General features: G+C 40.3%; 1 protein-coding gene across 1 annotated transcript; it reads right to left on the reverse strand.

The window, feature by feature from the left end:
- Positions 1 to 5,785: 5,785 nt before the first annotated feature.
- Positions 5,786 to 6,241, reverse strand: LOC143577610 (uncharacterized). The gene has a single exon (XM_077061395.1). The coding sequence runs from the start codon at positions 6,239 to 6,241 to the stop codon at positions 5,786 to 5,788; it is 456 nt and encodes a 151-aa protein (XP_076917510.1).
- Positions 6,242 to 12,006: the final 5,765 nt, after the last annotated feature.

Here is a 12,006-nt window from a genome sequence, read left to right on the forward strand (position 1 = left end):
CCAAAGTCCTCAATTAATTTTATTGATTGATGGGGTTTTGTTAGTCAATTGCTCTCCGATCCGTTTAGGGTTATAGAGGTCAATTTTAATGTTTTTTCAATTTTACTATATCTTCTGATCGGAATTACCTTTAGGGTTAGAAGACTTTTATGTTTGTTTTGAATTTGAGTGTACTGGTCAGAGCCCAACTCCCTACCCGGAGTTTGGATTCTGAACAGTGTCGGCTCGTTTAAATCATTAAAATCTCATAACTTGAGTTGTACACGTCCGTTTTATCTGATTCCAGTTGCATTATTCTTGGTTTTAATTCTAATTTACTATATCAAAGCTGAAGATTATTTGTATCGGATCAGTCAACATGTTAATTTCCTTACTTACAATTATTTTATTATTATCTCGCCTGACCTTTAAGGTGAGTAATCACTCCACTATTTTACCGCTTTTAAAACCATTTTGGGGGCTTTATGCATACCAATATTCATTTATTTAATTTAAACTAGCAAATCATGACTTGTTGTGTTGAACGATTAAATGCTAATTATTTACTTTGAGTACCTATTTTTATTATCGTATTCAAAGGGGTCCATCATATTATTGCAGAAGTATGATCATACGCAGTTGTCACACCCCAACCTAATGCGAAAATGCCGGGATGCGAACCGTTGGTTCACAGCTCACAAGGTACTATCATACAATTTAAATATGACAATATTTAATTAATTATTTATTTATTTCAAAATTTCAATCAAGTACACAAATTTTAACATATTACCAAAATAAAAATAGTACACAAATATCTTTTATTTAATTAACTAAGGTCTCTCTAAGTGTTTCTTCATCTTAGCTTCAAACCAAATGATAACCTGCAAATGCATACAAAATAATATAGATTTGGCAACACAAGCTTGAGTGAGAAAAGTCATCAGTTATGACACTAATAATAATATATAAATAAAATGAGCAAAACTGGTATTGTGAGTATAAATCAATCAAACCATGTGCAAATAGTTGTGTCAGTTGACCATTGCCTTGCAAATCGTGCATTGGCTACTATGACTAGCATATACAAATGTGGGTGTCGGTTGACCATATCCATGCGAAACGGGCTTTGGCTACTAAGACAGCGTATGATCATACTATAATGTGATTATGATGGACCTCTCCGAATGCGATAAAGTAAACAATTAATCAATTAAGCAATTAGTCATTTAATTGATAACACACAACACTCACAGTTTGCTAGTGCGAATAAGATATAATATGTAAATACTGATAAGTACACAAGTATCCTCAAAATGTTTAAAAGTCGTAAAAAAATGGGGGAATTACTTCTCACCTTGACGATTAAGCGAATAAATCGAGAGATAGAATAAACGCGTAAAGTTAATGTGACAAGTTTTCTGATCCAAAAAGACCTGTGACTTATACGAAATAAAATAGAGTCAAAACCGTGAACATAGCCACTAGAATCAATCCAAAAGGATATGTAGAACTCAAGTTATGAGATTTTCAGTAAATAAGCGAGCTGGTACTGACCAGAATCCGAACAGCGAGTGGGAAGTCGGGTTTGGTCAGTACACTCAAAACTCGAAATAAAACTAAAAGTCTTCTGGACCGAAAGCTAATTCGGATCAGAAGATATAGTAATTGAAAAATCATTAAAATTGACTTTTTGCCCTTAAACGGGTCGGAAAGCAATTGCCGACAAAAACCCATCAATCAGTTAAAATGATTGAGGGATTTTGGTATTTAGATATAATAAGCAACATTTTTCAAGAAGACAACTTACCCAAACGATGAATGGGACAAGAGATAACCAAGGTCAAAGTGATCTTGAACATCAAAGTTAACCCGTAGATGAAAGAACTTGAACAATCTTTACGAAATTGATAAAGGAGAAGGTGGAATTCACGATTAGGGGATGGTGGGTGATTTTTTCAATAGTTTTTAGGGTTTATAGATGTGTTTTGATTAAGTATAATATGTTATAACTTGTTTATGAAGTAATTCGCTCAATTAGGAAACGAGATAAGCTATTAATGAGAAAATCGGGTACGATAACTAAAATAATTCAGCTTGGACAACAAGAAAACAACTTGGGATCTGCAATAACATTTCTTGGAGTTTAAGTTTTGTTAATTTAATAAAAAATAAGAAAGAATTGGCAAAATTAGTCCCTTTAGTTCCCGAAAATGCATTTTTAGCCATTTTAAGCGATTTTAAGAGTTTCTAAAGACTATTTGGCATGATTGAAAGTTATAAAAGTATAAAATAAGTTAAACCAAGTTAAATACCAATAAATACAATTTTTAAATAGTTCAAAAGATCCGAATTACATTCCCGAATCGGTTTAAACATAAACAAATACAAATACTAAAAATATGAGATGTTACAGCAGTCTTAGTAGCCAAAGCTCGATTCGCTAGGCAACGGTCAACTGACACCTTTATTTGTATTTCTTTCGTCTTAGTAGCCAAAGTCTAATTCGCTAGACAATGGTCAACTGACACCAATTATTTGCTCATTATTTGTAATATTTAATTGTTAATACTCACAATATTGATTTGCTTATTTATTATTATTATATTATTACATAAAAAATCTGGTGATTACTTACTCAACATGTATTTACAAATATATCTATTTTATGCATACTACAGGCTATTCTTTGGATGGTTGAAGTTTTTGAAGATTATTTAGAAAAGACTTTAAGTTATTAATAAAAAGACAAGATGTTATTATTGTTTTGTTTTTATTTGTAATTGATTGAGACTTGTGTACTTGGCTAAATTTTAATAAATAAATTAGATATTGTCATATAACTTTTGCATGATAGTGTCTTGTGAGCTATGAACCAACAGTTCGCGCCCCGACATTTCCGTCATAGGTTGGGGTGTGACAATGAATAGATGATCTTGATTATATATGAATGTTTTAAATGTGCATGCAATACTACAAAGACGGTGAAAAATATAATTGCATAGAAATGATCACATGATTGCAAGGTGAATTACGAGTAAGTTCAAAATTGACGAATGTGATAATACCTACCCAGATGAGTCACGCGCTAAGATTACATGCACACACCACACGAGTCACGTCAAAAGCCGTGACATGTCACCCAGACTTTGCCACACCTTGTACGTAGTCTGGCACGCACGTGCCAACCAAAATTGTCGTGCCACGTCGTAACCTTCAGGCCATGCGCAACAAAGTGAGCAAAGTGCACTATTGCGTTTCTACCGTGCGTGGGCATGTGCGAGCTAAGAATGTGTTCAAACTAGCTACATACGCCACATGTGTCACGTCACACAATCGTGCCATGTCACACAGACTCCGTCACTTGAGCCCCATGTTACGGTGCCACATCACTCAGTGCCGCCATCCACGCCCCACCTCCTATTTAGCCCGTCATGCGCACACCAAGTAAAATTTTCACGCCAAGACTTTATTTCTAGGCCGCACCCCACACTTCGTGCAAAGTGAACCATCATGTACACACCGTGCGTGGGCATGCACATGCTATGGATGTGAACTCTTTATGGTCCAACTTGTGGGTGCCTCATTATAATGGAACAATAAAGGGGTGTTTGGGATTCCTTATTTTACCCCTTTATAACTTTTTAACATGTTAATAAGTTACAAAAGCATAACTTATTAACTATTAACTTTTTCCTCTCATGCCAAAAGCAATCTCAAACACCTTATTACTTTTTAAAAAGTTAATAAGTTATAAGTTGATGAAAATAAGCAATCCTAAATAACCCCTAAATATAGAGCATTCCTCCCTATAAATCATTCAAGGTTATATACACGTGTTCTCCTATAAGGGGCAAGTTATCGTTTTCCACTTATTTTTCCATAATTTTCTAGTGGCTTTCATGTTATTCAACTTACTTCCATTTTAGACGGTTTGATTCATTATGAAACCCCCACATCAATAAACACATACCAAATAAATAATGCTTATACTACTAACCAGAGTTGCATGTAAATATTTACATTCAAAGTTAGTGAAAATATTTATACTTGGTAAAAAGAATTCATTTTTTCGTAGGTTTCCAAACATATCTTAATATCAAATTGCCAACACAGATTTATCATGAGGAATTTTATTAAATATTTTATACATGTTATTTAGAAATTACTTTATATACATTTATAGCTCGAATAAAATTCTCGTTTAAGTGATGTATGTATATTTGGTTTTAACTAACAGCTAATTTGATATATCTTTAATATTTATAAATAATAAAACAATATTATTTCTTACAGTTAATAGTGTGCAATATATTATTATTATAGTATATATAAATATAAATATTTTCTCAAAAAGAACAGAACAGAACACAAACTAGATTTTCTTCTTCTTTTGCAACCACGAATACAAACTAAATATCATATGAGTTATGACTTATGTCTATGGAATATCAATGGTCCCCAGAATGTTGTCTTATAAAAATATTTTAGTCACGTGTAGTTGAGCAAATTCGTCATATGTAAGCAATGACCTTATTTGCCTTTCTTCTAGATTTAATTCACCACGTGCTTAATTTAAAGTAGCTGTAGAAAATGGCAAAATGCTATTCTCTAAAGATATTTAATTTTATGACCGTTTTGTCAACTTTTATGTTCAATTAATTTTATTTATTTATTTTCGAAACGTTTATGTTCAATTTATTATTATTATTATTATTATTATTATTATTATTATTATTATTATTATTATTATGCTAGTAGATCAATGAATAGTTAAACTGTTAAATTAAAACACTTAAATGCACGTGTAAAATGTGCCTCAAAATATATTTACATGAGTGCAAATTAATCTCTTAATTACGGCATTTTTTCTTACTTTCTCTCCCCAAAGCTATTAAATTATGTTGTTAATCTATGCTAATTTTAGTTCATCATAGCATGTTTTACATGTGGTATTAAATACCGTTGGTCAAATGTGTGCCACTTACATGAGCATCTATGTGGTCTCTAAGGCAACCATTAGAAGAAAAAGAAGTGAATCTTATTGATGGCATAAATGAACGTACCCTTTTTTGGAAAACTTTAGTGAAAGGGTGTCTTGAAACACTACAAAAATTATTGTTAAAAAGTTCAATATTCATATTCAGTTATACACGTTTTGGTTTTATTGCTACACGAGTAAATACTCGGCTACTCCTACTTCCACTTCTACTTCTAAACCACTCTAAAACTATATGTTATGGGGCTTGATTAGAGGGCTTTAGTGAGAAAAAAGTGCTACCATGTAGGCGACTTGTAAGCACACTTTTTTGTCACCAATATTACACAAAAAGGATGTAACGAAAGGGGCTTGATTGGGGCTTCGTTGGTGATTATGTAACCATTATTTAATTATTGTTTTCTACTTTTTGTATATTAGCAAATGTAATTAAAATCATTAAATACTTTTAAAATTAAAAAGGTTAAAGTTTCATTAAATTTAAATAAAATATAAAACAAAGACTGAAAACAATCAAAGGAAAAAAACCATAATTTGAAAAGAAAAAAACCATCACAAAATATAAATAAGATAAACATAACTAAGTCGAATCCTCCTCTGAATCTGAGCCCACTTCATGAGAATGATAACGCCAAACATGCTCTACCAAATCCGCACGAAGGGCGTCATGAAGGTCAGGAGAACGTATTTTCGAGCGATTTCGAAGCCGTTGCTCGTTGCTTATCGTACGAGGAGTCCGTGGAATGTCACCTTCATAGTTTTGGCATATCGCCCTTCCTTCATCCTCCAAAATCATGTTATGTAGAATTAAGCACGCGTATCCCTTATTTTTTCTTTTGACCACATACGTGCCGGATTGAAAATGATCGCCCAACGCTTCTTTAGAACCCCAAATGCGCGTTCTATATCTTTTCTTGCAGACTCTTGTTTTTTTTTTAAAAGTTTTCTTTTGTCATCGTGTGGGCATGAATAAGCTTTCACAATAGTACCCCACTCTGGATAGATACCATCGGACAAGTAGTATCCATACTTGTACTCTTGATCATTCACATAAAAGACTTGCCCAGGTGCAACTCCATCAACAATATCATTAAAAATCGGCGACGAATGAAAAACGTTGATGTCATTGTTGGATCCGGCTGTACCAAAGAAAGCATGCCAAATCCAAAGATCAAGTGATGCCACGGCTTCAAGCATAATGGTTGGGCCAGGATGATCACCTAGCTCATGTTGACCTCGCCAAGCTGTTGGACAGTTTCCCATTCGCAATGCGTGCAATCGATGCTACCAAACATCCCAAGAAGGCCATGGACTTGTTCATGTGCCTCGTATATTTATTGAATGTCGCTCCACGTTGGCCTCCTAAGATATCTCCTACCATGCATACAACTGAATCACACCTATATAATATATTATTAAGAAACTAAAAATAATAATATAAAAGTCTAAGAATAATAACATATAAAATATTACCTTAGGCAAAAATTTTCAAGACTATCGCGTGATATTTTTTCGGACATTTTTAGGTATTCGTCCCACGAGTCTGGTGAGGTCCCGTATGCAAGTTGACGAATAGCTGACGTACATTTTTGTATGCCCGAAAAACCGAGTACCCCTCTAGCGTCACGCCTTTGTTGGAAAAATTCAAATAAGTTTTGCAAATCTTCAACAACTCGTAGAAAAAGTAGCCGACTCATACGAAAACGTCGCCTAAAAAGGTTTTCATTGTAAACCGGGTTTTCGGAAAAGTAGTCTTGTACCAATAGTTCATGAGCCGCCTCACGATCCCGATCTAGATGAGGTCGTCTTGTTAAGGGTTGTGGGGTTAAACCTTGGATCACTTCATTCATTGAATAGACACTGGATCGAACTGGATAGTCCGACCGGGTATTTCCCCATATGTGAGTATACGGAAGTGATGAGAACATATCCAAGCTGATGCCTGCAAAACAGAACACCGTTGAGTCTCGTTACGGGAAGGACGGAGTGGGGGGTCTTCCCGTAACCACCCTCCGGCGTGAGAATAAGTATCGTACTTTGATCGGAATAAAGTAAGACACAATATATAATTGCTTAAGGCTTGAGAGTGTGAATGACTACCTTGAAGAGATGATCTTCGTATTTATAGCCGAGGGTGGAGGGAAGGTGATTGGTGGAGTTGTCACTATCAAGTTATTCCTTCTCTGCCTGAATGGACACGTGTCGGGCCTTTATTGGATTTGACAGCCTGGACCCGCTTATGGTGCGGCCATTATCTGTGCACGTGGTGGTATGGCCATTACGTGTCCAGGTGTCCTCTTTCCATTGGCCGATGTCGCTATCAGGAGGTTTTGAGGGAATCTTCTAGAAGTAGTTTGTTACAACTGCTCTTCCATATCACGTGGGGATCATACGTGTGATGATTCCCTTGAGTTGTTTGTGGATTCCTTCCGCGGATGCTTGCGTGACCACCCGCGGATTATGACGGAGCTCCGCATTGTCTTGGGTTGGGGATGGTTTATCAATCCACGTATTCCTTGCGCGGATGTCTTTTGGCGATCCGCGGGTTGGATAATGAATCCGTGGATGGCGGATGTCTTTTGACAATCCGCGGGTCAGATAAGGGGTCCGTGGGTAGCTTTGCTACCCTCCCTCTATAAGTCCCCCCAGTCCATTGTTGCTTCCGTGAGTCGATGTCGCGGGTGGAATTATGTTCTTTTGTCTTTTGTCGCGGGTTGCAATTATTAGTCCTTTAGTATTCCTGTTGCTTTTGAACTGGGGTACTATTTAAGTGTCTGCGATGTGACGTCTCCTGTCTTAGTCTTGTTAGGAGTGGTGCTCGAGGTTGGTGCACGAGTTTTTAGGCTTTTGATTCAAAATTATTTTGTTTTGGCAGTTCCCGCCTAACGTGTCATCTTCTGGTTGGGCGGTTTTGACGTATGAGCTGGATCCCTCTCTCCTCACATTAATTGCGATGTGTATATATAGGGGAGGCCGCTTCAGTTTCCAATTTACTTGCAAAAATTTTCTTCCAATCTTCTTATCTTCTTTGTTCTTATTCTTCCCTATGATCCTCCAAGTTTTCCGATCAACCATGGCCTGCGGTAAAAAAAGGTACGAAGAGAGGTCGAGAGGGCAAGAAAGATTCATCTAAGGGGATTGTAGAGAACATTTGTATAAACTGGAAGGCCGCCGACTTCGAATACATCGATAATCTATATGGGTTAGCGTCGGAGTGGGAGCCGGAGCTCCCTTCTCCTGGTTCTACGGCCGATCAGCCGCCGGCTGGGAAGATTGCCTTTTACGGTGAGTCGTTCACCACAGGCAATTTTTGATTGCTTATCACCAGGTTTTTTGGTGATTTCTTGGTTTCTACTGGGATTCATATTTCCCAGTTGCATCCATTCAGAGTGATGAGGCTCCGACACTTCGAGTTCTGCTGCAGGGCCCTGGAGATAGAACCTACTGTGGGTCGTTTCCTTGCGATCTACAAGATCCAAGTTCGCGGGAGCTGGTTTAGCTTCCAGGTTCAGCGGAAAGCGATAGGCACTGAGCCTCCGCGAAGTGCCCACGAGTGGAAGAATAAATTTTTGTGGGTTAACGCCGATGTTATTCCATTGGCTATGACCCGCCGCTCACTTACCGAAAAATTTCTCACCTTCCGATTGCTGTTACGGAAGGTGAAAAGTGGTATGCGAAGCGTACGTGGACCTCAACCCCTATGAATCTCATTTCGGAGTCAGCTCTGGTGCAGGTGTGGATGAGCCGCCTGTGGCCCTATCCGGATGAGCACCCTTACTTCTCTCGAGATGATGACAGTAAGTTCCTAGATCCAAGTTCCTTTTTTGGTGTTTGTACTTTGTCATATATTTTTTTTCACCTTTATTTCAGGGAAGAGCTCGCTGTTTGAAGTTCTCATCCCCACTGTTGCAGGGAACATGTTCAGGATGCCCCTGGAGATGTATCAAAAGCCTGTTCTTGATCACTTTAAGGGTAATTTCCTTTTTCCCACCCGCGGCCGCACAGAGCCGGTGGTCACTGATTCCGCAGTGGCTCAAGGTGTGTACATTCTTAACCCTAAACATCTTAGTGTTATGCACCCGGACGGGACGATAGTCCTTTCTTCTAGTGATGAATCCTCTAATGAGGATTCAACTAGTGAGGGTTCCCCGCCCGGTACCCTGGAGAGTATTTATGCTGGCGTGTTGCGTGCTATTGCAGATCTTGCCAGCCGCAGGAAGAGGGCGGATATGGCCGGTGTATCCGGCCAGAATAGGGATTCTGATGCCGATGATCCCGTCGGTGGGGAGGCTGATATGGATGAGGATCCCGTGGACTGGGAGGTTTCTGAGACTGCCGATGATCCCGCTGGTGGGGAGGCATCTATGGGTGCTGATGATCCCGCTGGTGGGGAGGTACCCAGGAACGCCGATGGTCCCACCGGTGGGGAGGCTTCCATTGTTGGAGTTGAGGAACCACCTCCGAAGAAGATCAAGCTAGCCCGGCTTCAGGACCGGGTCAAGAGCCGGACTGTTGTACACCAACCCGCAGGTAACTGTACTTTGTATTTATGGGTTTGTGTTGTAGATATCTTCTAACTTTCGTTTCTGGATCTGCAGTTGCGCATGCTGTACGTCCGCCTTCTCCGCCTCCGGAGGTTTTGCAGAAGGTTAGTGAGGATGTGCCTCCTGAGGACGTTCCTATGCCGCAACCTGAGGTAGTGGTGGAAACGGAGATTGTGCCTCCAAAAGATACACCTGTAACCCCTTCGGTTTCCACGGGTGAAGGGGTGGAGTCCTCTCATCAAGGGGACTCCCTTTTTCTCCCCTCATGAAAACTTGGTCCTGACGCGCTTTTTACTGATCCGCGTGTGTGCCAACAGTTCTTTGAGCACTGCCTCCCGCCCTCTGAGTGTGACAGGATACACTCCTAAACTCAGGCTAGCCTGGCTCAATCACTTAGCTATCACTTGGCTAATGTGTTTTTGACTAGCTGTGAGGTATTTTAGGGCTGGGTGGTCGGCCAAGGCGACCTTGAGCGCGCCGTTTAGCGTATGGACGAAGCTGAAGCAGCGAGGGATGCCGCCTTGGCGGAGGCCAGGAACACTAAAGCTGCTCTCCTGGCTGCCCAGGAGCGGAACAACATCTGGAGGAGCGGGTGGCCGCTCAGGTTAAGTTTGTCGCCCCCTGGGACGAGGATATCCGGAGGCTTGCGGCGGAGGTGAAGGGAAAGGATGATTTCCTTGCTTCTGTTTCTAAGGAAAAGGAAGATCTGGAGGTGGCCTTCACCAATGCCTCGGATGAAAGGCATTGGCTCATCAAGTTTGGCATCCCCAAGGAAAATATTTCGATTTTCTCTCATATTGGGATTCTTATTCGGACTTTCTTTGGAACAGATCTTCAGGCTTATCAAGGATGGTCCTGAGCTTGGGGATTGCCTTGCTGACCTGCTGGTCAGCTCTTCATGAGTAGGTCGCCAGGCTGGTTTTGCGGAGAGTTACTCCATGGCTCGCGAGGGGCGTTCGTCCTCCGAGTTTGAGCTTCACGGCCAGGATTGTCAAAAGGAATATGAAGCACGGATGGATTCCTTTGATAACCTTTCCTTTAACATCCTAAAGTATATTGAGGAGAACCATCGCGAGCCTACCGCGGTTGGGGAGCTACGACTTCACGTGAACCGGTTGATCGAGGAAGCCGAAGACAAGGAAGCCCCCAAGTAAGACTAGGAATAGGTTGTAATATTATTGTATTTCCTTTCTTCCTGTAAATCTTTGTAAATGGAATGAAACTATCTTTTTCTTTTATTGTGTTGAACTTATCGTCTTTACGTTCCGGCTTTGTTTGATGGGTTGTCCTAGTCGTGGGTGACTACCTTGTTGGTAATCCTTCCGCTTACGATTATGACTTGTCTTTTTCTTGTTCTTTTTCATAACTTGCATTCCAATAATGCCTGACATGTCAGCCAGAGTATTTAGTTTGCCCAGTACTGTAGAACTAGAAATTCGCCAATTATTTTGGGAGCTGACTGATGTGACGGGTCTGCACGGCGCAGAAAAGGGGCTGTCAGCTGGCACCAGGCATATCTAGGGATTTTAAATTTTTCGACTTTTGATTTTCCCGCCTGACGTGGCACGATCTGACAGGTGAACAGCTGTTCCGTACTGTTCCACGCATTTAATGTTGCTTCTATATATACCCGTCAGTTTCATCTTTACCTCCTTACTTTGTATTTGAACAACGAAGATAATTTCGCCGGAATTTTTGAGGTATTCGCTCTTCAAACCAGAAAGTCTTCTTCTCCGGTGACCATAGCTCGTTGTAGTAAATTCTTAGTCGAATATATGGCGTTGGTGAGGCCTCACTACCAAACCATCGACCCTGTAACCATTGATTGGGATGTCAAGAGCTTTCAAGGCGTCGTCAATGCTTACGGCATAGCTCCAAAATGGGAGCCGGAATTTCCGGCACCTGGTTCTACGGTGAGCCATTCTCCGGTGGGGAAGATGGTCGTGTTTGCCGAGTATTTCAGCTATGGGAATCTCTGATTTACGATTACCCAGTTTCTGGGTAAGCTGATAATTGGGAATATGATTCATATTTCCCAGCTTCATGCTTCAGCGGTGATGTGCATGCGTCACTTTGAGTTTTGCTGCCGGGTGCATGGCATTGTGCCTACTATTGATAAGTTCGGCGTGTTCTACCGCTTGCATGGTAGGGGCGGCCGCTACGTTTGCCTTCCGACTGACCAGAAGGCTATTGCCGTGGACACCCCTCTCCTGGACCCACAGTGGGCTAGGAAATTCTTCTGGATACGGGAGGACGTGATACCGTCGCCCATGTATTGGCATTCGGCGGATCAGCCTTTTCTTGCCTTGCCATTTGTTGAACGTCCGGAGAAGCATGGGTGGTATCAACAGTTGACCCATACCCCCACTCCTGCGCGTCCCATCCCTGAATATACTTTTGTGAGAGCTGGGATGAGTCGCTTGTGGCCTTATCCAGACGATGTGCCATATTTTCGGAAGCCGGATGGATGTAAGTAGCCTTATT

Source organism: Bidens hawaiensis, unplaced genomic scaffold (genome assembly GCF_021521415.1).
Source record: "Bidens hawaiensis isolate Kalapana, Puna unplaced genomic scaffold, B.hawaiensis_p1.1 tig00028747_1, whole genome shotgun sequence".
In the NCBI taxonomy this organism is placed as follows: domain Eukaryota; kingdom Viridiplantae; phylum Streptophyta; class Magnoliopsida; order Asterales; family Asteraceae; genus Bidens; species Bidens hawaiensis.